The sequence below is a fragment of the Nicotiana tabacum genome, chromosome 18 (genome assembly GCF_000715075.1).
Source record: "Nicotiana tabacum cultivar K326 chromosome 18, ASM71507v2, whole genome shotgun sequence".
Taxonomy (NCBI): Eukaryota; Viridiplantae; Streptophyta; class Magnoliopsida; order Solanales; family Solanaceae; genus Nicotiana; species Nicotiana tabacum.
The window spans coordinates 112,588,368-112,613,496 of NC_134097.1; the positions used below are offsets into that span (position 1 = coordinate 112,588,368).

At 38.6% G+C, this 25,129-nt stretch overlaps 1 protein-coding gene across 1 annotated transcript in view; it reads right to left on the reverse strand.

Moving 5' to 3' along the window:
* Positions 1-17,647: 17,647 nt before the first annotated feature.
* The window catches only part of LOC107795854 (serine/threonine-protein kinase Nek5), a 7,487-nt gene continuing 5 nt past the window's right edge, over positions 17,648-25,129 (reverse strand). The window contains exons 1-14 of the mRNA XM_016618556.2: positions 24,518-25,129; positions 24,372-24,438; positions 23,664-23,729; positions 23,536-23,582; positions 23,396-23,441; positions 23,095-23,175; positions 22,962-23,004; positions 22,806-22,855; positions 22,515-22,596; positions 22,217-22,266; positions 21,106-21,179; positions 20,389-20,440; positions 19,685-20,314; positions 17,648-19,597 (exon numbers count right to left, since the gene is read on the reverse strand). The exon at positions 24,518-25,129 is cut by the window's right edge and continues 5 nt beyond it. Of these exons, the coding sequence (XP_016474042.2) occupies positions 17,933-19,597; positions 19,685-20,314; positions 20,389-20,440; positions 21,106-21,179; positions 22,217-22,266; positions 22,515-22,596; positions 22,806-22,855; positions 22,962-23,004; positions 23,095-23,175; positions 23,396-23,441; positions 23,536-23,582; positions 23,664-23,729; positions 24,372-24,438; positions 24,518-24,615 (3,051 nt within the window). The 5' untranslated portion in view covers positions 24,616-25,129 and the 3' untranslated portion in view covers positions 17,648-17,932. The remainder of the gene's footprint in view (positions 19,598-19,684; positions 20,315-20,388; positions 20,441-21,105; positions 21,180-22,216; positions 22,267-22,514; positions 22,597-22,805; positions 22,856-22,961; positions 23,005-23,094; positions 23,176-23,395; positions 23,442-23,535; positions 23,583-23,663; positions 23,730-24,371; positions 24,439-24,517) is intronic.

Below are 25,129 nucleotides of genomic sequence, written 5' to 3' on the forward strand. Positions count from 1 at the left end.
TAATGGGAAAGATATGAAAAAAAAAGGGAAAGACATGAAAAAAAAGAAAAAGAAAAGAAAAAGAAAGAAAAATGAAAAGAAGGAAAAGAAAAAAAGAAGAAGAAGAAGATAAAATCACAAGAAATACAAAACCGTGGGAACTACGTTTGACCTGATTCCTCAAAGAGGATACGTAGGCGCCTCACGGCTCGGTCATAGTGTGCATCATAGCAAATATAGGATGCATAATGTACATAGTGTGCACAATATAGCACAATGTGCGTAACACACGTAGCTCAACATAAGCGTAAAAAATAAATTCCCCAAGCAAGAAAACTGGGGCAAATGTTATGTTTTAAGTTCCAACAAAGGTGATTCCAAAAGTTGTAGCACATCGCCCTTCAAATTGCTTTCGTTCTTATAGCTTTTTTTCAATCCCACACCAAAACCAACATCAACATCCAAAAGACCTCCCGATCAATGTTCAAGAGATGCCAAGTCCGGCGAATAAGGCCGAGATTAATACACTGATCCCCAGCAAAGAAGAGGATCGTAAGACTGGGAATGAGTTGATAGTCAAAAGAATCTCCAGAAGAGAGGGTCGTATCTACAACACCCCGAATCCTCGAAAGAAATAAAATGAGAGAGTCTTATCGGTGAAAACCTTCACAGGCACCGAGAGGCGATGTAAGATGAGGGATATGAAATGAGAGTCTTATTGGTGAAAACCTTCACAGGCACCATAAGGCGCCGGGAGATGAGAGAAACGAGAGAGTCTCATCAGTGAAAACCCCTCGAAGGGCACTATGAGGCGACAAGACAGATCAGCAAAAGCTACAACATCCGAAACGGACACTCCTTTATCATCCCCAGCAAGTCGGACCATCGGGCAAAGCGATTGATACAAATAGACTGGGTCGGGAATCTATGGTGCACGTCATGATCACAGGGACCAGTCGTATCCTCCAGATAAGTTCTTTTGAGTTTCTTCTCCCACCAAAATATTCTTTCAGAAAGATTTTCTCCTTTTTTTAGCTTTTATTTCTTTTCCTAAAATGTGTCTTGAAAGGATTTTTCAAAGCTTACTACCAGAAACCGAAGAGGAATTCATCCAATGCAGGATAATACAAACAGTCTTAAAGGCCGTTCCCCAGGCAATGCAGGGATTGTGCCCGGAAATTTTGGAAGAAGTAAGCTCCAAAAGGGAGTGGTTTCAGGAGTTAGAAGCAGACTCCCACATCATGTGTTTAAAGAGAAAGCAGAAAAGGGGATAAATTGAAAACCAATCCCCAGCAGGCTAGAGACCCCCAACAGGCAACTTCGCCCGCCAACCAATTATGGGGACAAAGAGCAAGAAAAGGGGAAGAGAGAAAAATTGCTCGCCAGAAAGGCACCCTCTACCACCACAAGGAAAACTAATTAAATCCTTTTGTCTGCTGCAGGAAAACAAAGGATTGATGATGGCAGCAAGATGCGACGCCATGGAAGTTACCAAAAACCGGGGCAGAAAATTTTCTGCCGATTGTCGAAAATTTTCTCGGAAGAACGGGGTATAATGCGGGAATACTTTTAAGTTCTAGGTCGCCCACCAGTATAATGCGGGAATACTTTTAAGTTCTAGGTCGCCCGCCAGTATAATGCGGGAATACTTTTAAGTTCTAGGTCGCCCACCAGTATAATGCGGGAATACATTTATGTTCTAGGTCGCCCACCAGTATAATGCGGGAATACATTTATGTTCTAGGTCGCCCACCAGTATAATGCGGGAATACATTTATGTTCTAGGTCGCCCACCAGTATAATGCGGGAATACATTTAAGTTCTAGGTCGCCCACCAGTATAATGCGGGAATACATTTATGTTCTAGGTCGCCCACCAGTATAATGCGGGAATACATTTATGTTCTAGGTCGCCCACCAGTATAATGCGGGAATACATTTAAGTTCTAGGTCGCCCACCAGTATAATGCGGGAATACTTTTAAGTTCTAGGTCGCCCACCAGTATAATGCGGGAATACTTTTAAGTTCTAGGTCGCCCACCAGTATAATGCGGGAATACTTTTAAGTTCTAGGTCGTCCACCAGTATAATGCGGGAATACTTTTAAGTTCTAGGTCGCCCACCAGTATAATGCGGGAATACTTTTAAGTTCTAGGTCGCCCACCAGTATAATGCGGGAATACTTTTAAGTTCTAGGTCGCCCACCAGTATAATGCGGGAATACATTTATGTTCTAGGTCGCCCACCAGTATAATGCGGGAATACATTTATGTTCTAGGTCGCCCACCAGTATAATGCGGGAATACTTTTAAGTTCTAGGTCGCCCACCAGTATAATGCGGGAATACATTTATGTTCTAGGTCGCCCACCAGTATAATGCGGGAATACATTTAAGTTCTAGGTCGCCCGCCAGTATAATGCAGGAATACTTTTAAGTTCTAGGTCGCCCACCAGTATAATGCGGGAATACTTTTAAGTTCTAGGTCGCCCACCAGTATAATGCGGGAATACATTTAAGTTCTAGGTCGCCCACCAGTATAATGCGGGAATACATTTATGTTCTAGGTCGCCCACCAGTATAATGCGGGAATACTTTTAAGTTCTAGGTCGCCCACCAGTATAATGCGGGAATACATTTAAGTTCTAGGTCGCCCACCAGTATAATGCGGGAATACTTTTAAGTTCTAGGTCGCCCACCAGTATAATGCGGCAATACATTTAAGTTCCAGGTCGCCCACCAGTATAATGCGGGAATACTTTTAAGTTCTAGGTCGCCCACCAGTATAATGCGGGAATACATTTAAGTTCTAGGTCGCCCACCAGTATAATGCGGGAATACATTTAAGTTCTAGGTCGCCCACCAGTATAATGCGGGAACACTTTTAGCTCTATAGTTTGGAATCAGTAGCCCCACCTGAAGACGGAAGGTTACAACAGAGAGCCCCAAGCAGGAAAAACAATAAAATCCCCAGCGCCAAGAAGCAGAAGTCTGCCAAAGCAAGCGCACATTCAAAAGGAAGAAAGAACGCGTCTCAGAAGAAGCAGTTCAGAAACATTGTAGCATGCCCAGTATGACAATACTGATGAAGAGATATACCACTGAAGAAACCAGTGGAAGATTTAAAGAAGAAAGCCATGTTCCCAGCAAATCAAACAAAGTGATGAAAACTGGCATTCAGAAAGGCGATGGACCAGCATCATCTCCAAAGTTCACAAAATAAAGGCTTCAGAGGAAAGCGTTAGCCGACAAGAAAGCAAGACAACAAGAACAAGTTGAAGATATATGAGATCTCACACTCTAGCTTAGCTTCTTGTTTTTCCTTTCAAGAATAATGTAACAAGGAGATTAGTGAGCGGTAGCATCCTACAGCAGCATGCAACAGCGCACAACAGCAGCAAGCAATACAGTCACACGGTAGTCCCAGCTACCAAAATTTCCCGAACTACATTGACCTGATTCCTGTTTCAGCCCAGGATATGTAGGAAACCTCTGAAGCAAAGGTTCGGTCAAATCTTTTTCAAAAATGCTTCACACGGAGTATTCGGACGGGTAAAAATCGCTCGCTTATCTTGGCGCGAAAACCCTTCGTGTCTTCGTGCAAAGAGGGGCAGCTGTAAGCACGTGATTTTTGCTTCACGAGCAATCACTCCAAAAGGAAAACAAAATATAAAAATAGTGACAAGTGACCCCGCGGTACAAATTTTTCATGACATGTATTGTTAGTCTTTTGAGGGTCTGTCCATTTTGCATTTAATCATTATCAAACAAAATACAAAAATGTGTGACATTAAAAGAAAATTCAAAACATATATATGTGCATCGTTCGTTCTAGGTCTATTTACTTAAATATTTTGTTGCCTTGTTATTTAGTTTTAATTTCATTATTTTTATTATTTGTTATTTTTTTTGTTTTAAAAGAAAATGAAATTAGAAAACAAAAAAAAGGGGGATTAAAATCGGTTTGGGCCCAGAAATTGAAACAAAAAAGGGCCCAAAACCAGCATTCAGACCCAGTCCGAACCAGGCCTCAGGCAAACCTCCCAAACGACGCCGTATAAAGGCGTTTGATCTGAGCCGTCTGTACAGGCCGATCTAACGGCTCAGGACCCCTTTCAGTAACCCGTTTCAAAACCCGACCCAGGAACCAATCCGATCCAACCCCTCACTTAAACCAAACGACCCCGTCTCATTTTTCACCATCAGATCCAAGCCGTTGAGATCATCTGATCTAACGGTTCAGATCCAATCAACCTCCCCGTATATAAACCTCCTATCATACCCCCACGCCCCCTATACCAGCACCTCATCCCTTCGTCCCCAAGATCAAACCTGAAACCCCAAACCCTAGCAAGCCGCCCTAGTTTCCCTTCCACCAAAACCCGGCGGCATGAACGCCGGTGGCCACCTCCTGAACACCCTAAGACCCCCTCACTCTCCTGAACATGGATCTGTTACTCCCTAGCCTCGAATCACTTTCCTTCGTCTCGAATCTTCGTTTGAAGATTTGAGTCGAACCCGGACCTATACCAAATTACCCCATCTTCATACCAGACACTCCCCTGACCTTCCTCGTGACCAAACCAAGCTTGGTTTGGTCCGAATCTACCCACAACTCTTAAAAATCCAGATCTGGAAAAGCCAGACCTTATAACACATGCACCTGGGGAATCCGGCCGGTCTTGACAAGGGTTTGAGGTCTAATAGACCTTAGTCAAGGTGTTCTCATGTGAGAACACCCTGATTAAAGTTTGTTCGGCCTCAAGAGTTCAAAGTTGAGTCTGATTTGGGTCCGTTTTGATTTCAAACTTTTTCGGTAAGTTTCCTTTTCTCTTTGTTTAGTTCTAATTAAGTTGTCAGCATGATTTATTGTTGTGGTTATTTGTTTTGGTCTGTTACTTTGTCTGTTTTCTTCCATCTCTAGCAAAGACCCTTTATTTGGTCGATTGATTTTCTATGTGTGTGTTCTGAATGTACTCTGTGATAAACATGATCGTCGATTAGTTTAATCGTCAGATAAGTTAACTCATATAGGCCCCAGTAATTGAACAAAAATTGTCTGATGCCCTTTAGGTCCCTGAACGTATAGTTTATATGAGCGACTGATTATTACCTGTTATAATTAGTATAGTCGACTCGATAAATGTCGTCGATTAGTTTTCCATAACTAATAAATCGAATGAGCTAATAATGTCGCATGACTAATTGAACTTTGCCACTGACTGAATGCCCCAGCATTGTTTGAAATGGTTTGTTTGCATTGTAAAAACTGACTGAAAAGTTTCAGTCCAGGCAGTCTTGAATTTGAACTTTCATCAGTTCAAGAATGCCCTGATGCTGCAATAGGCAGGGCAGTAATAATCAAGGGTTAACAAGGGTATTCTGGGGTGTTAAAAAGGACAGAAAGATTAGTTTAAATAAACTGACAAGTAGGGCACTAATTTGGGATTAAACTAATACCAATGGGGAACAAGACACAAGAGTATGGGGCTTAAAATGAATAACAAATGATGCCCATAACTCTTGATTAAACAAAAAATTAGGCGTGGGGAACAAAGGGGCTGGCACCAAAGATGCTTAGGCATGGGCTTAAAGGGTATGGGCATTCTGCCAATTGGCAGGGGAGGCAGCTTAACTACACTAGGTCATTTTGGCTTATAAATAGGCCATTGGAAAACAAAAACAGGGCTGGACTTTTTAGTCTTCAGAAAAAGAGAAAAAAGGCTGGAATTGTTAGTCTTAAAGCTGAAACTTTTAGTCTGAAGAAAGGTTTACTGAGTTTAAAGAAAGCTGAAAAACATAAGTTAGTTTCCAAATAGATTGTAACCAAACACCATCTGAAAGTTGAATAAGAATTCATATTGGTCAAGCTGCCTTGGCCAAGTTCTGTCGTCTGCATTGACTGAGCTGTTTGTTGGTTGCTGAACTGTTGGTATTTGCTGCATTAAACACTCTTTTACTTCTGGTGTTTCATTACTCTTCGTCTGGAATTACTGGTTTGGCACTCGACTATTTGCTGGTTTCTTTTGTTCTGGGAATTATTGTTGGTTGTTCGTGGATTGTGGAAAACATTTGGTTGTTGGTTTGTTGCTGTGCTGTTGCTGTGTACCTGTTGTTGCTGTGTTTACTGCATACTGCCCAGCTGATCATTCCTTTCTTCTTTGTCCTCTATACCAGGTACACAATTACACTACCAATGTAACTCGAAAGTTTGAGCAATGAGTATAAAAGAGAAGATCTGCAGATGTTGTTTATATATATGTACTGTTGTGTTGAATGTCATGTAATGTCTAATAGCTCATATTTTGGGATACTGAAGTTAGCTTGCAGGCCTAGTTGATGTCAATGTAGGGTATCGAATGATAATTGTATATGTATGCTGTTAGATAAAAGTGGTCTCAATGAAGTAGTTTGCATCTCAGATTTAGTTTACTTTGCCACATATGCTGTAACGTATGCCAAACATGAAGACTGTACACAAGGGGGTTAAGTTCTTCCTTTTCTGATTAATGGTCTCATATAACTAATAAACTACCTGTTAAGACAAAGAACATAAAATTTGTAACATTAACCCCGTGAAGGTCGAGTTCAGGTCAAAACAGGCCAAGCAGGCCTGCTTCGAGCAAGCAGTGGCCCAGGTTTGGCCCATCACGCATGGGTTGGATTTGGGCCCATGATTATTTATTCGACTGACTGTGCACGCAGCCTCGTCCCTGATTTTAAGCATTTCCGAATTCTGTTATAAATAACTTGCAAGCATTAATTAATTAGGACTATCTACGGCTTTCGATTGATAGAGACAAACACGACAAGAAACATAGTTGCTATAGGATATCTTTTTTTAAAAATAAGAACGAGATGAGCCTCGATGAAAACAAACAAAACGCGCAGATGCGGGGCCCTTGTTAAATGTATATTATTGAAGCATTTAGTTTCCAGGACGGGTTGCTTAGCAAATCTCACAACCCTCCTAAAATAACAACACGTTAGTCTCTTTAGGATACGCTTTAATAAACCTTACCTTCTTAAACTCGGGTGCACATTTATGTGACCCAAATCCAAATCTCGACGGATTCGAAATGTATTTCTAATCACGGGTACATTGATTGTGACGTGATCCGAGAGGCATATCCATGACGTCGCGAATTCCTTTTAAAAGTAGAACGAGACGAGCCTTGTCAAATAAAAATATACACAGCTGCGGGGCCCTCTAACTGTATATACATTAAAACACTTAGAATTCGGGACAGGCCATTTAGCGAATTTTTCGGCCTTACCCAAAACAACAATACGCTAGTTGCTTTAGGCACGTCTTAATAATTTATTCTCCTTAATTCGGGTGCACATTTATGTGACCCAAATCCAAATCTCAACTGAGTCGACATATGTCAACAACCATGGGTGCATTGATGTAACGTGGTTCGAGATATGTTTTCACGACGTTGCAATTCCTGATAAAAACAGTGAAATGATAAAAGCGGTTAAAAGTTAAATTTTGCACATAAGTTCACACTTGTATAAAATCAGATAATCAAGCCGAATATAATAGTTGAGCGACCGTGCTAGACCCACGGAACTCGGGAATGCCTAACACCTTCTCCCGGGTTAACAGAATTCCTTATCCGGATTTCTGGTACGCAGACTGTAATATGGAGTCATTATTTTCCTCGATTCGGGATTAAAAATTGGTGACTTGGGACACCCTAAATCTCCCAAGTGGCGACTCTGAAATAATTAAACCAATCCCGTTTCGATTGTCCTTTAATTGGAAAAACTCCCCTGCGCCCTCGCGGGTGCGTAAAAAGGAGGTGTGACACCGAGCTCGTGGCTGTTTTGAGAAGTATGGGAGATAAGGTGCGGTGGCCAAAAGAGATGCGGTCAAATCTAAATAGACACAATCCAGATCATTGGTGCGAATTCCACAATGATCACAGACACAAAACTTCAGAATGTAGATTCTTGCAGAGTGAAGTGGACCCTCTATTGAAGCAAGGGTACCTTACTGAGTTATTTAGTGAAAAAAGTAAACAAGCCTATATGAAAAATAGGCAAGAGCCACCAAAGCCTCCTTCACCCAAGAGAACAGTGAATGTGATAAGTGGGGGAGAAGATATTCACGGCATAACCTACACAACCTCCAACAAGGTTTCTAAAGTAACAATTACACACGGGAAACGGGTACGACATGTTTTAGAAAATGAAAGTATTTCATTCGATGATGCAGATACCGAAGGAGTGATAACTCCACATAATAACGCACTGGTAATATCTTTACTTGTACATGATACTAATGTAAAACGAGTTTTGATTGATCCAGGGAGTTCCGTAAATATTATACTACTAAGGGTATTACGTGAAATGCAAGCTGAAGACAAAATGATACCCAAGGCGCATACCTTGTCAGGCTTCGACAATTCAAGTGTGGTAACAAAAGGAGAGGTAATTCTAACAACCTTTGCTGCAGGTGTTGTTAAAGAAACTAAATTTCAAGTGGTAGATATGGAAATGGCTTACAATATGATCATGGGGAGACCGTGGATACATGATATGGATGTTGTCCCATCAACTCTACATCAAGTTATTAAATTCCCAGACAGTTAGGAGTATCAACGCTGTAACAGGTACGAGTACTGTAAATAAAGAAAAATAGCAATTACAGGAAACAGTTGAAGGATTCAAGGATCAAACCTCAGTTGAACAAGAAAAGACTGATTTAGACTCGAGACCTGATACAATTCAAGAACCTGAAGAGAATGAAAATATCAAAACAACAATTGAAGAACTCGAAGCTGTGATATTATTCAAACAGTGGCCTGAACGGAAGGTTTACATTGGAGCCAATTTAAGCTCAGATATACGAGGTATGTTGATTAAATTTTTAAAAGCTAACGTGGACTGTTTTGCTTGGTCCCATGCTGATATGACAGGGAATACCACCGGATGTGATGACTCACAAGTTAAACGAAGACCCATCCTTTACACCAATAAAGCAAAAGAAAAGAAAGCAAGGGGCTTTCAAAAACTAGGTGATTCAAGATGAGGTCCAAAAGCTATTAAAAATTGGGTCAATCCGCGAGGTAAAGTACCCTAATTGGTTAGCCAACACAGTTGTTGTACCTAAGAAAAATGGTAAGTGGCGAGTCTGTGTAGATTATACAGATCTTAATAAAGCTTGTCCAAAAGATTCTTTTCCTTTACCACATATAGATCAGTTAATTGATGCAATTGCAGGACATGAACTTCTAAGTTTTTTAGATGCATATTCAGGGTACAACCAAATTAAAATGGACCCTAGTGATGAAGAAAAAACTTCTTTCATTACAGACAAGGGGACTTACTATTATAAAGTAATGCCCTTTGGTCTCAAAAATGCTGGGGCAACCTATCAAAGGTTGGTCACCAAAATGTTCCAAGAATATTTAGGAAAGACAATGTAGGTATATATAGACGATATGCTCGTCAAAACCCAGCAGTCTCATGATCATATTTCTCATCTATCTGTTACATTAGAAATTTTGCGAAAATTTAATAAACCCAGAAAAATGTGCATTTGGAGTTGCATCAGGTAAGCTTTTGGGTTTTCTTGTTTCTAACCGTGGTATTGAGGTAAATCCTTCTCAGATCAAAGCAATAGAAGAAATCCCTGATATCCTTACTAATAAAAAGGAAGTTCAAAGATTAACGGGAAGAATTGCAACTTTGGGGAGATTTATTTCCAAATCCTCAGAAAAGTGTTTTAAAGTTTTTCTCTGCACTCAAAAAGCAAGATTATTTTGAATGGAATGAAGATTGTCAACAGGCCCTTAGAAATTTGAAAGCTTATTTGTCAAAACCACCGTTATTGGCAAAACCAAAGGTGGGAGAAAAGCTTCTCATCTATCTGGTTGTATCTGAAGTTGCGGTAAGTGTTGTTTTAGTCCGTGAGGACCAAGGTAAACAATATCCTATTTATTATGTAAGTAATTCCTTATTAGATGATGAGACACGATACCCACAACTAGAAAAGTTAGCATTAACTTTGATCATGGCATCTAGAAAATTAAGACCTTATTTTCAATGTCATCCCATTATTGTAGTTACTGCTTTTCCGCTTCGAAATATTTTGCATAAACACGAACTGTCAGGAAGATTAGCAAAATGGGTTATAGAACTAAGTGAATACGAAATCATTTATCAACCCAGGACCACTATAAAATCTCAAGTACTAGCTGATTTCGTGGCTGATTTTAGTCAGGGGATGCATTTAGAAGCAGAAAAAGAATTACAAGTTTTTAATGGTGCAAACCCGGGGACTTGGGTTTTATTCACTGATGGTTCATCTAATATAAAAGGAGCAGGTCTGGGTATAGTTCTCATACCACCTACGGGTGAAATTATTAGGCAAGCTATAAAATGTCATTCTATAACTAACAATGAAGCAGAGTACGAAGCTGTAATTGCAGGTTTGGAATTGGCAAGAGAACTCGGCATAACACAAATTATAATCAAGAGTGATTCTCAACTCGTGGTCAATCAAATGCTGGGGACTTATACAGCCAGGGAAACTCGAATGCAAGAATATCTCGAAAAGGTACGGGAACTAATTAAGCAATTCCAAACTTGGAAGGTAATGCAGATCCCAAGAGATGAGAATGTGGAGGCAGATGTTTTAGCTAATCTCGCATCTGCAGTTGACGTAGCAAACGACGCAAATGCTTCATTCATACATTTATTTCATTCCGTTCTCGAACCTGATAAGAATGAGGTAAATTTTAATCATCTAACATGGGATTGGAGAAACAAAATTATTGCTTTTTTACAGCACGGAACCGTGCCTATTAACAAAGGGAAGGCTCATGCGCTTCGCAAAAAAGCCGCTCGATATTGTTTTTATCAAGAAAATCTTTATCGAAAGATGTTCGGTGGACCACTAGCACGGTGTCTCGGACCCTCTCAAACAGAATATGTGATGAGGGAAGTGTACGAAGGACATTGTGGAAATCACGCAGGGGGAAGGTCGCTGGTAAGAACATTGATTCGAGCAGGATATTATTGGCCTAAGATGGAAGAAGAGGCAAACAGTTTCGTGTCCAAATGTGATAAATGTCAAAGATACGGCAATAATATGCACAGACCAGCTGAGTTACTACACCCTGTTATAGCCTCGTGGCCCTTTATGAAATGGGGAATGGATATCGTAGGTCCACTTCCACAAGCAAAAGGTCAGGTAAAGTTTCTACTTGTACTCACAAATTATTTCACTAAATGGGTAGAAGCAGGAGTATTTAAACAGGTACGAGGGAAGGAAGTTAAAGACTTCATATAGCGAAATATAATATGTCGTTTTGGAGCACCAAGGGAGAACGTTTGTGACAATGGACCACAATTCATAGGAGCTCAAATCACAGAATCTCTTCAAAGTTGGCAGATTAAAAAGATAACGTCTACGCCATACCATCCAGTGGGTAATGGACAAACGGAATCCACTAACAAAGTCATTATCAACAACTTGAAGAAGAGGTTACAGGATTCAAAAGGTAATTGGCCTGAGGTATTACCTGGAGTATTATGGGCTTATCGTACAACGACAAAAACAAGCACTAGAGAAACACCATTATCAATGGTTTATGGTGCGGAAGCCTTAATTCCAGTTGAAATAGGTGAACCAAGCACACGGTACATTCGGGCAACGGAGGAGTCTAATGATGAAGAGATGCAGGTCAACCTTGATTTGCTTGAAGGAAGAAGAGAAGTTGCATTGATAAGAATGGCAGCACAAAAGCAAGTAATTGAACGATATTACAATAGGAAAGCACGCCTTAGATTTTTCAAAATTGGGGACTTCGTGCTTAAAAAGGTATTCCAATCTGCAAAGGCTGCTATTCAGGAAAGCTAAGTCCAACGTGGGAAGGACCATACAAAGTTCGTGACATTGCGGGAAAAGGAGCATACGAGTTGGAGACAATGGACGACAAAGTTTTACCCTCACATTGGAATGTTGTCCATTTAAAGAGGTATTACTTCTGAGAAAGTACCCACGGTCAGGTATCACCATGTTAAAATTTTTTCTTTTGAATTATTAAAGTTTTACTAACGATTTTAGATGCTAGGCAAAAGCCCTAACTCGTGCCAAATGATGAGTCACGACCTGCAAGGCAAAATGGAGTGTTCTAAAATTCCCAGCCCAGGGTTACAATTAATCTGATGGAAATACACACGAGTTAGGCAGTCTTCATCTATAATCACACCTCCGAGTCCCGTATCTTTTTCTGTTTCAGGAAAAGGACCAAATAGAAAGAAATAAACAAGTGCTCGAGGCTTCATACTTCACCGCTCAAATACTTGGGGGACTACATATTATACATAGATATGTGTAGATAAACAAATACGAATATCGAACAAAAGTCGGCCACAAAGAGACAAGTGTTGAGAAAACGTTACGAAGTCTTCAGCATTCATCATCGTGTTCAACAAACACAAGAAATTCATCATAATATTTTTTCCATGAGAACAACAGAGTCATCTCTCAAACTCATAAACGAAGTCACCTCTCAAATCCTTCTTAATATATAAAGATAGGGTCTTGGCTATGTACTAAAACAGGTTATGAAGAAAAACCTTGTTTATTTTATATTATATAAAAATCTGTTACAAGAAAAACAGTTATGAGAAAGTCATAGATGGATTTTAATACATGTAATAGTCAAAAAACAAACTTGTTAAAGTTCATGAATAAAACTTGTCACAGTTGTTTCATACAATACATGTGTATTCCTATTTCTTTCATCGTATTATAATACCATTGTGAAGTTGAGACATCTTCTTCATTAAGTGTCGATAAAATAAAAGGGCCCTCTTTTATAAACCTCATGTTAATAAGTCATGAGAAGAATTATAAAACACTTTCAAAGGATAAAAATTCTAAACTATTCTATAAGTCCTAAATATGTAAGGAAAAGGCAAGAATAGAACACATTGAAGTACTAACAAAACTTCTTAATATAATTAAAAAGACTAAGTAGAAACTTAGTCAATAAAAGTTTATACAAGTGCCCCATTATGATAACTAGGGACTTTCACCAAAAAATCCATTAAAAACTAAGGAATAAAACCATCATCCAATTGAAGGGGTTAGCACATCAGAAGTTGCAATATTAATTTCTGTTTCAGCCACATGCACGGTGGCAACTTCTGAAGAAGTAGCAACAGGAACGGTTTCAGCTGAGCTTGAAATGTTAGAATCAACGAGGGAAGCAAGAGTCACAGAAGCTTCAACTTCCACAGACTGAGTCATAGAAGTTTCACCCTCTGAAGCTGAAATTGCAACATTTTCAACTTCAACTGCCATAGCAACGACTTCTTCATTTAAAGGTTCTTCAGCCACAGGAGCTTCAATTGACGGAGAGGGAAAGTCAAGTGGTTGTTGGGTTCTCTCAATGGTCTCTAAAACTTTGGCCAACTCTGAGTTTAAATCAAAGTTTTCTTGACTGATCTCCATTAAAGCATCACGACGAGAGTTTAGAAAAGCCCAACTCACCTCTATGTTAAAATTTCCTCAAGAAGTTCATACTCCCTTTCCCACATAGCAAGATCATTCTTTAACACTTGATTTTCAGCTAAAGAGGATTCAAAGGATGCTTCAAGGGAGGCATGAGAACTCTCTAAGGTACGTACCTTATCAGAAGAGATTTTTAAATCAACTTGAGCTTGAGTCAAGCTTTGCACTAACTCCCATGCATATTCTTCTTTCTTGGCCAAGAGTACCTTAAGTTCTCTGATCTCTTCACTACAATTTGATAGTTGTTCTAAAAATGAACACTCAAGGCGCTCCTTATCTTTCTCAAATTGGCTTGAAGAAGCCTTGACAACTGCTAGCTCAGAAGTCAGACCTCGCTTTTGTTGCTCCAGGAGATTTCTACTCTCTAGCAATTCTTCTATAGTTCCCTGAGTATTCTCAAACTGCTCTTTCCAATTGGCTGCTTCTAGCTGTGCTCCCCTGGCTATTTCCTCAGCCTCGTGGATAGACTTTTCAGACTCACGGGCTTTCTTTTCCAGAAGGGAAATTCTTCCCATCAATTCTGTACCAATGAGGTTAGCCTGCAGTGACAATTCATAGAAATAAGATTTAAAAAAAAAAACTTGTTAGTAAGTAAAGGAAGAATACATTCAAAGTAGAATGAACAATGTCATTCATCAAAGTTAAGCAACTATGGTTGTCCATCTTCTTCTTCTCAATATCTCCAATCAAAGGCCTAAGCCAGTCATCTGCTCCACCAGACTTCCTTAAAAGGCTGTTGTTAGCAGGAACTTCAAGCGTAACGCTCCTCATAGCCAAGCTTCTGCTACTAGAACCCTTCTCTGCATATTGAACATAGGAAGGGGGAGCTATAGAAGGAAGAGTGGTAAAAGAAGTGAAAATAACAGGTGTCATAGGACTCGAAGCAGGTAAGGGAGCAGAAGTAGGTAAAGAAGCAGGAAAAGAAGGAATGGGAACAGAGGAAGAAAGAGGAACTTCATCTAAAACTGGACCTAGTTCTCCACTTTCAAAACCACCAACGAAGAGACGATGAATAGATTCGTTGGTGTCCCTCAGAGTGGTTTCATCTTCAGAGGGAATGTGAACAGGTTCAGTAAGAGAGGCACAGACAGGGGTAACTTCAACTTCATTCTCGGAAACTATGCGTCTCCTGGCTCTTGGTCTAGCTATCAAAGAGGTGTCTTCGTCTTCATCGTCCTCAGAATCTTCTTCTACAACTTTCCTTTTTGACAGCCTAGCTTGAGTTCTCTCCACAGAAAGAGAAGTACCAGAAGAGGCTCGAAAGGCAGTAGCCACTTCAGTTGTCATTCCTCGAATAGAAAATCCTGACAAGAAGAAGGATTTTAAAAAAAAAAAAAGAAGTTAGAAAAAATAAAGGACTTGTCATACGAAAAATGATAAAGAGATGCATACCGTGAGTTTTCACTTTCCAACCATGTAAATTGGAAATGGATTTCCACTTTCTCACCTCCATAGGCACGACTTTCATGATTAAATCTACCCAACTACGGAAATTAGGAACGGGTTCCACATCTCCCATGGTTGCTATAGAAAAGCAAAAAAGGATGAAATTAGAAAAGAAGTTGAAATTCTTAAGAGGTAAGAACGGTAAGTAAAAAAAAACTTACGTGCAAAGTTCCACTTCTCAGGGAAGGGGATATTTGTTTCACCCACCAAATCAACTGTGCGTACCGCAACATAACGAGTGTACCACCCGCGGTCCTTGTCATCTTCAGGGATTACTAAGACCCTTTTACTTCTTGCAGTTAGAGTAAAAACTCCATTGCGAAATAACTTGGGGTGGTAAAGATGAATAAGGTGGGGAAAGGAAAAATCAACACCGTCTTTAACAGATAAATACCTCAAACAAGCCAATGTTCTCCATACAAGGGGACCAATTTGTCCCAAACAAATTTTGAAAAAACGACAGAAATCAAGTATGACTGGGTCAATAGCAGGAATAAATCCCAAAGTGAAGGGGTAAGTATAAACAAAAGAAAATCCAATCCTAAAAGAAGATATTCTTTGATTTGGATTAGGGATTACTATACGAAAATCACTTCTCCAGTTGCAATCTTTTCGAATAAACCAAAGGTTCAGTGATTAAAGAAGGAAAAGTGTCAGCTTTCTCTAAATTGACAACTTGCTCACGAAGAGATTTCCTATCATTCTCAAAAGATAGGTCGTTGGGTACTATTTCCTCAACTAAAGGCTCTTGAAGAGGCTCAGGAAGTTCTTTACCTTTAGAGGAAGATTTCTTAGTAATAGAACCTCTGGAAATAGTACCGGAGCTAGAAGAAGGCATGACAAAACCAGAGGCACCACCACGAACGGATCCTAGGCTACGAAGCCTGCCTCCTCTTCCTCTTCTATGTCTTACAGGGGCATTGGGGAAGCTATCAAGAATTGGGATTCTTTTAGGGTTAGGATTCGGAGAGGCCATTGCAGAGAAAAGGATGAACTCAAGGAGAAAGGAGTAGAAATAAAGAGTAAAGGATCTGTTAAGGGTTTATGAAGAAAATGACAAAGGGAAAAAGGATATATATATGTATATAATAGCAACCGTCAAGCAAAGAAGTGTAATGATGGAAAGCCTATAATAAAGACAATTATCGCTTCGTGAATATAAGGGATGAATAAACCTTGGAAAAAGGCTGCAGAATTACAAAACCAATCGGAAGGTGACACGTGTGCAGAGCATTAAATAGAAAAGACAACTGGGGCGTCAGTAATGTCATAGCATTGATTACAGCAAGAAATTCCCTTTTTGTGAAGGTCCACTTCCCAAATATTTAATGGATAAATAAATGAAAAGCGGGGGGACTATCTGTATTGGGAAAAAACTGAGTCTGAATATTGAAGATGACGTGTCATGACACGTGGACTGGTCAAAAGGTCAAAACGTAATAAATAGCCAAGAGGCACGGACGACAACAGATAGGGGAAAAAGAAAGCAACATAGGTATGGACCGTTACTAAAATAGGTACGAGTCTCGTACCTATTCGAGTCGTTTAAAGATCAAAGATCAGAAGAAGTTGAAGATACGAATCTGATGACGTAAAAGAGTCTAAATACAGCATTAAATGTCAAATACGTTAGAGAATCTGAATTAAATAGAAATGATTGTGTAACGTTTCTTTTAAAAATCATTTATTGCTCATAATTGCCTCATTAAGATAAAGACATTATATCTTCTCCTAGAATCAACTATAAAAGGGGAAAGACTCAACATCTGTAAGGACACGAAATACTATTGAGATCTTACTGAAATACAAAACTATTTACTGCTTTACCATCATTCTCAAAAATATTTTATTTTCGTCTCCTGATTATCAGTAACCCGAATTTCTTTCTAGCTTTGACCAAAGACTCAGAATTTTGGTTAAACACGAGCCGCAAAGCAAAGTAAGAAACCAAAATGAAAAATGAAAAAGTTATTTTCGGTACAACATTTTAAATAGCTAATAAAACATTTGCATTGCAATATAAAACTCATTATCAATCTAATTTCTGTTAACACAATATTTGATTAGTTAATCAAAGTTTGATTTCCCTAGTTAATTTGGTATTACTAAGTTATGCAAAAATCTATATGTACGTGAAGTAATAATAGGTTTTAGTGATACCTTGATAAGAGAATATAAAGACAAAAATGCACTAAAAGTAGGCAATTTTTGCATAATAATTTGTATGTTGGTACTCACCTTATACAGTTATTCCGCCATTATTCACCACATAATGATGGGACATTCGTATTATTTATTGTACAACCGATTCTTGTATTAAATCCTTACGAAAATAGCTCATGAACAAATGACTTATTAAATTATTGGTGAAAGCTAGAAGGCAGGTCGCTCATGACATGCTTACGCAACAAACTGGAAGTACTATGTATCATCAACAGTTATAGTGGCAAATTACTTAAGAACATCATTTGCAACAAAGACAAGATTGAAACAATTGGTATATAATAAAACATAATGTCCAAGCTGTTTATATATTTGATAAACAAAATGTGGATGATCTCAACAATCAGCTAAGCTACTGATCATCTACTTATCATTCTCAATTACACAAAATTATAGCTGGAGTAGGCTACAAACACATGTATATCTAATACATTAGAACTAAGTGACTTGAAAGTTTTATGCATCCAAGAAACAGCAGAGTGCAACATCTCAAAATTCGTGTTCGAAGACATTCTAACATTTAGCAGAATAAAAAATTGTTCAAATTTGTGTGCTCTCTATTTACAGTTACTGGAAAGAAAGAATTGCTAAGATACTAAAGGGAAAAAAGGAAAAGTCAAAGAACCTCTTTAACTGTTTCCCTTGGAGAACTCAATTGAAAGTTGAAGCTTCAAAAAGTTCAAGGAAAAAAGAACTACAAGTGTAGAGAAACACTAACAAAAGTAATGAACTTGCCATCCCCATGATAGATCATGAATTTCGTCCAGAATCATCGAGCATCATTCCTTTAAGACTCTTAGCTAACCAGATAGCTGTCTCCCTCGGCGACACCTTGTCCTTCCCGAATGGTTTTAGGACAACAGAGAGCTCTTCTAATCTGTTATTCTCAAGTAAGTCAGCAGATAATTCTAACAGCCCTTCTAGTGCCTCTGCTCTTTGTCGAAAAGATTTGACATCTAATATTTCCTTTACTGGTCGATCCTCATCCACAATTGTTGTGCTGGGCTTTGCTTGTTCTGAAGAATCTAATCTTGGACTTGAAGAGGTGGGACTGCTTTGGTTTCTCACATCCATTTCCTTATAATGGACACTGTCTGATATATTGGATTTAACACTTACCAGTCCAGAAGCAGATGATTTGGGAGCAGGAGGAGAAGTTAGACTAAAATCAAGATCATCTCTTACCACATTAATAAGTTTCCCAACATCAACATTTCTCTCCACATTGTCAATTAGCGGTTGCTCGCCACCTACGCGGAAACTACTGTGTCTTATGACATGTATGACATCATCAAAAGCTGGTTTGAACTGAGGAGAAGCTGCTTTTTCAAGAACCACGTTCTGCGGAACACTTGCCTTGTCTGGCAACAAACTATTTTGGCTGACTGAAATAGGGGAGGAAGGGGAGGCACTTTCAGTTTTTGAGGAAAAGAGTTCCTTGGGAAAAAACTTCTCATCACCATTGGCTTTCGAAGTAAAGTTTGAGCGCTGCAGATTGTTTTGGTTTGAGGAAACAAGTGGAGTAGTGGTAGAGACACATTCTGTTGTTGAGGATGAAAACTTTTCCATAGACTTGTCATCACCACAGGATGTGAAACTGGGGTTTGTCAAACACGAAATATCAGTCGTAGTATCAGGTTTGCTGGTTGTGCAATCACCCTCACAAAGAGCAATCTCTTTCAAAAGCGGAGAGGCAGTGTCTATAGGTATATATGAATTTGCTTTCTCTTCACAAGCACCAACATCCGAACTTTGATGATGCTCCTCAAGATTTTCAATGGAGCATGCTTCAGATTTCTGGATATCTTCGTGGTTTTCCCTCAAACTATTAGCAATATCCGAGCGTGATGATGTAGTAATTGACCAAGAGGGTCTTGATCCTGTGGTTTCAGTTTCAGTAGCTCGTTCATGATTTCCCAGCATTTGTTCGGTCAACTTAATAAAAGGAGTTGTTGCATCATCACAAAGTTCAAATCCTTGGATGGACACCGACGAAGAAGCAGAATTGCTGCTCTCCGTTTGCATTCCTTTTGAAGCTCCTGATGAAACCTTTCGCAAATGTAGCATGCCGTTACTTGTGCCATGTATATGACAACCATCACGAGAAGAATTAGGGATCCTTTCGGAGCCTTTCTTTTTCGGTTGTATGTCACTGCCATCAGTAAAAGCATTAGACATACTTTCGGGGTCATGCAACTGGTCATTTGGACTACACTCTACTTCATCATTCTCAGTATTCAAAGCATCATGACCCACTGGCTGTAGCCTTCCAGAAAATGATGGTTGCTTAGTCAGCTTAGGAGGTGTTCGCTGTCTTGGCCTTGTAGGTAACCTATCATCTTGTCTTATAGCACCAGAGGGAGAGATCCCCTCGTGTCTTGTTTTAGTCTTTGGGGTGGACTCAGTGGTAGGAAACTGCAAGCAGAAGGTAATTAAAATATAATACATTTATCAAACTCAGAAGCGAGTACTGATCAAGATAAGAGGATTAGGAACCGATACCTGTTGCTTCAAGGTATGTATTCCTTGATTCTGCTTTGTTGATCCAGGAGTTGGTGTCTGTGCATTAGATTTAGAGGTAGGAGTAGGTGAACTCGGTTTTAGGACTTTCAGGGATGCTTCAATGTTGGCTTTGTTTGCACCTGTACCACCGACCTTCGCCTTGCTGGCTCTCATTGGGGAACTATGTTCTCTCATTTTTCCCTCTTTCAAAGCCCACATAATGTTTTTTATTGTTCTGGGTTGCTTAGCTTCAGCATCACATTTGTTCTCTTCATGCAAAATATTCCTAGAGCCGTCGTCCTCTGCTTCTTCAGGAAAAGCATCGGCTGCATGATGTTCCTCACTAGAATAATGTTGCTCAAAGTCTTCATGATCAACAATGGCAACATCCGTGTTATTGCCTTTTTGGTCATCATTGCAAGCCATTCCTTGTAAGTTCTTCTCACTTGACTTCAAACTATCTTTATCACTGCATGTACTGGTACTACTTTGGCTTTCTGCCATATTCTTTCTGGAGTCACGATTAGCAGTGAGAGGTTTTTCAGGAGAAATTGATGGAAGAGGATTAAAGGATGGTCGGTACTGATCAACATAAGGCTGCAAATATGGGTGCTTCAGGAGTTCGGATGCCTGAAAATGTTGAGGTCAGCCAACTGACACGACATTATGATACAAAAATTTAATTGCAAGATTGGTAAGCTTACACTAGGCCGATGCTCGGGGCTCTTCCTCAGCATTCCTTTTATAAGTGTTTTTCTGTGAAAACAATATTTAACTTATATACTGACAATGAAATGTACCATCTCAAATATAAGCATATGACAGAAGAAAAGTGCATTCACACTGTCAAGATCGACACTTGCATATGTCACTAGTTGAAAGTTGAAAAACTAGTTAAGTGGAGTATCTCTGCATTGTGATATTATTACACGTACAACTCAACTAAATCCTGATCAAAGAGAGAACAAGAAAGATAGGAATGCCACATTTTTTGCTTCTCATGCTGCATTTTGCATGGGTTAGTCGTAGTAATAGAATAATCACAATTAAGAATTACTACTTTATAAAAGTTTTACCAGGAAGCCTATATTCACTTGAACAGGTGGCATCTGCCATAAGGATTACGACTATGAGTACACATCATTTCAAATTCTAGTATTTCAAAGTTTTTACATTTGATTCAAATGTAAAGAATTTGTGACACAAGTGTTATGAGGAAGGAGAAGATAGACCATTGCAGAACATTAACAGTCACAAGAAAAGAAAGAAGAAGAAACCAAAGCAATGTATCTACAAGATACAGTTGTCCCCTAAAACACGACTAAATATTCAAACACAATAAATCAATTAAACATCGACAAACAGAAGCTTTAGCACAAAGACAAATTATGCTGGCAAAAGAAAACAAAGACCTGACTTACAAGGACGGAGAATAACAAGATGGCAATGGGCCAATGCATGATCTGTTTATTTTGCTTATCAGTCCCGCCATGTCCTGAATCATTATAAAGTGTCAAATTCAGTATAAGTAACAAAAAGGTTCTCATTCTGAGGAAACAAACACACAATAAAGAGAATACTATATGAGATGAAATTTCACTTAATTGCTTATGCACCAAGACTCACCACATCATTCAACACTAACAGTTTTCAAGACTATGCCACAGTAAATTATTGCAGACATGAAGCAGGATACATCCAGAAATTATACCATCAAACAAGCATATTTTGAACATAAGTCCCAGCATTTCGGGAGATCTTCTGATGAAGGTTCTAAGAGATTTGGGTGGTTTTTACAGTAGGTTGATGAACTATTGCAATATTCTTCAATACTTCCAGATTATTTTGCAGTTACTTTCATAATTATCACTTAGATATCGAATTTTTTAGACTCAATTTTATCGTTCATCATTATGACCTTATTTCTTCTTCTTTTTGTTATCATTTTGTGAAGGGGAGCCTTTGCCGTAATTGGTAAAGTTGCTGCCATGTGACCATGAGGTCACGGGTTCAAGCTGTGAAACAGCCTCTTGCAGAAATGCAAGGTAAGGCTGCGTACAATAGACCCTTGTGGTCCGGCTCTTCCCCGGACCCTGTGCATAGCGGGAGCTTAGTGCACCGGGCTGCCTTTTTTTAGTTTGATTTTTTTCCTTTATCTTTGCGTTAGAGATACAGTTCTGATCTTATTAGGAGTCTAAGCTGAGTTCTCAGTATAAGTAAGGCCATTTGTACTTTGATTTGACATCAATTGATCGAGTAATTTTTTATCTCTCAATTCTTCTCCATTTCTCCCTTCTCTCTTCTGTTGCTACATTATCTTCAACAATACAGTTGAAATTTGGATTAACTTGTCACTTGAATTCACTAACTTACAGAGGGCACCCCCAATCCCAAGGTCTCTATGTATGCAGATTCAGTAATTTAAGCATGTGAATTAACGAATAGAGACAAAATATTAGGTCAGTTACCATTTCATTATATACCCGATGAATTGCGATGGAGCTTAAAAAAACCAAAGTCAAGAGTTCTTACAAATGCTTTAAATGCAGGGCGATGAGCAGCCATTTCATACATACAGCAGCCTGGTCAAGAAGCGAACGGTTTTAAGACACAATGACATGTAAATATCAAATAAACACGAATTACTGTGACAACAGACCAATATCCACAGCATCAGGAAAGAAGAAAACCTTATAAAATGAAATGTCACTAGTAACAGATGACATACATATGTTTGTTTCTTTCCAAAAATATTGCAAATGAATGTATACACAGAACTTCAACACGAATAAATGCACTTGAACTTGAAAGAAGTAAAGAAGAAACATACCGAGGGACCAAATGTCTGATTTAAAACCGTAAGGAATATCCGTAAGAAGTTCTGGGCACATGTAATTGGGGGTTCCAACTACCTGGAATATAGAACAACATTATCAGTTAATCTAACTTTTATCCGATTAACTTTCTCAATGTAAATGATTAACCGAAAGCATTGAAATGCCAACTTGAAGCACCCGTTCCATGCTGTAACCAACATTTAACTTTAAGAAAAGAAACTAGTTTGAGCTTACATAGTATAGGTGCAAATAACAAAGAAAAGCATTGAGTATCAGATACATACTGAAGAAGTCAAGTCATCAGCCTTCAATGTTTTCGCAAGGCCAAAATCCCCTGGAACAAAAAGTATAAGGGGAAAAAAAAATATGTAGGCCTACATCAGAAAAATTGCCTGCAATTATCTCCACTTCAATAAAAGAACATAAACATTGGTAGTTACCAAGGCGAACGTCTTTTTCCTTAGTCAGGAAGATGTTTGAGCACTGCCACAGAAGGATACAGAAATTATCTCGGTAAATATATTGGAGAGAAAAATAAATAAAACGATACAAACGGATATTAAAGGTACATACCTTAAGGTCACGGTGCAGTACAAAATTTGAATGCAGATATTCCACTGCTAACAGTAGTTGAGTGAACCACTTCAGAAGTTTCTGTATGGTGAACATTTCCTTGAAATATGAGACACTTGAAAATGAAAACTAATTGAAGTTTATACTAGTACTAGATAAATAATTTAATATCCCAACCAGATGAACAAGTTAACTCGTAAATCATCTATTAACTTGCTTACTCCTGTCCATAATCTACAATCTAGATACATAATGAACACACCGTAATTAAATGATAAACGAAAATACAGCATCAACGTACCTCTTCTGGAAAATATTGCCCATTTGCTTTTTTCATCAGTTCAGCCCTATCATAATATACATTGTTGAAGTGGGGATAATGAAACTTAAGTTTAGCAATTAAAATTTAAAAAAAAATGAAAAATTATTCAATAGACTTACATATCACCACCTTCACAATAGCCAGTAACAATGCAAACATAGCAGCCCTGCATACGATTACATGAGAGAAAATTAATCACCACTTTCAAGGAAATTGTAGTCAATTCAGCACTTGAATAAGGCCTCACCTTCTCTACCCATGCTTCCTTGTATTCAACAATATATGGATGTTGAATCCGAGCAATCAGCGCCATCTGCACATCCAAGTTGCAATAAAGTCCACATCAGGAATTTTAAATAGCTATGCGTTTGTGTAAATTTGCATAGGGGGAAGAGTCTCATGCGCCAAAAAACAGCAAGAGCAGAGATGAGAACGTGTCAAAATGAGAAAAGTATATTGATAGAGTTAAAACAGAACACAACTAGAAAAACTTAAGAATTAGGAGATGAAATCTAGCAAGAATGCACATTTACTGTTTGAAGTTAAACTCCCAGCATAGAGTGAATCACAGATGTCAAATCTTTATCAACTGATACGAGAACACCCTCAATGGACTAGGGAAGCTAGACAAAAGTCAAGTAAAATCAGAATCATTCACAAAGGAAAATTTCAACTCTGAAACTAAATAGAGGAGTTCCAAGAGCCTCATTCACCTCAAATAGAAGTGAAAGCCAAAATCAATAGTTGCTGAGCATATACTATTCAGGACAAAAGCCACCATATTCAAAAAGATTAAACTAAAACAAATCTTTTCTTCTTTTAGCATACTCTATCTGAGCATCTACTATTCAGTACAAAAGGCCATTATAGTCAACAATTTAAGCTTAAGAAAGAGAGAAGCACAAAAGGCAAAAACCATAACCAAATTAAAAGGGAAAAAAAAAGTACAATGTACCTCTTGATGAGCAGATCTCCTGCAACGTTCAGTTTGTCTAGCTAAACGGATCTTTTTTAGCACATACCTATTAATTCAACATACAAAATCAATCTTGCACCAAATTCAAATCTTATAAGCATTAAAGTTAGAAACTTTCAACTTACTTCTTTCTCTCTTGCCTGTGATTAACAAGAATAGCAGCACCAAATGCTCCACGCCCAATCTGTTCCATGATCTCATAATGATCCATTCTTGACTCCATTACTTACCTCCTATATTAAAACACTCAAACAAATCCAAGAAAAAATATGCCAAGAATTTCAAAACCAGTCACAGCATTTTCTTTATCAGTCAAAAGACTGAAGTTTTAATCTTTGGATTGGCTGCAATTTCTCCTACTCATTTGCAGATCAATCCCAAAGAAAAAATACATATAAACACAAAACACATAAAGATTGCTTTTTAATTCAAGAATGGGTGTGTGTGTGTGTGATGTATTGCGCCTCTTTTATTTTTTTCTTTAACTATAATATTACTATAGTATTTGCTTATTTATTGTTCAAGAAAAGGGGTTGATCTGCAGAAACAGTTGTCACAGTTCTCAGTTCAGAATGCATGTGTGGAGGAGCATCTATAAATTAATATAATAAATTAAGTATAGTAAAGTAAAATGTTCCAATGATTAAAGTAATTGAAAGATATGGTTTATCAAATTAATCATGGTTAGGGTGGTAGGTTTAGTTGCAGCTGAGGCAGTGCAACTTCCAACCAACTTC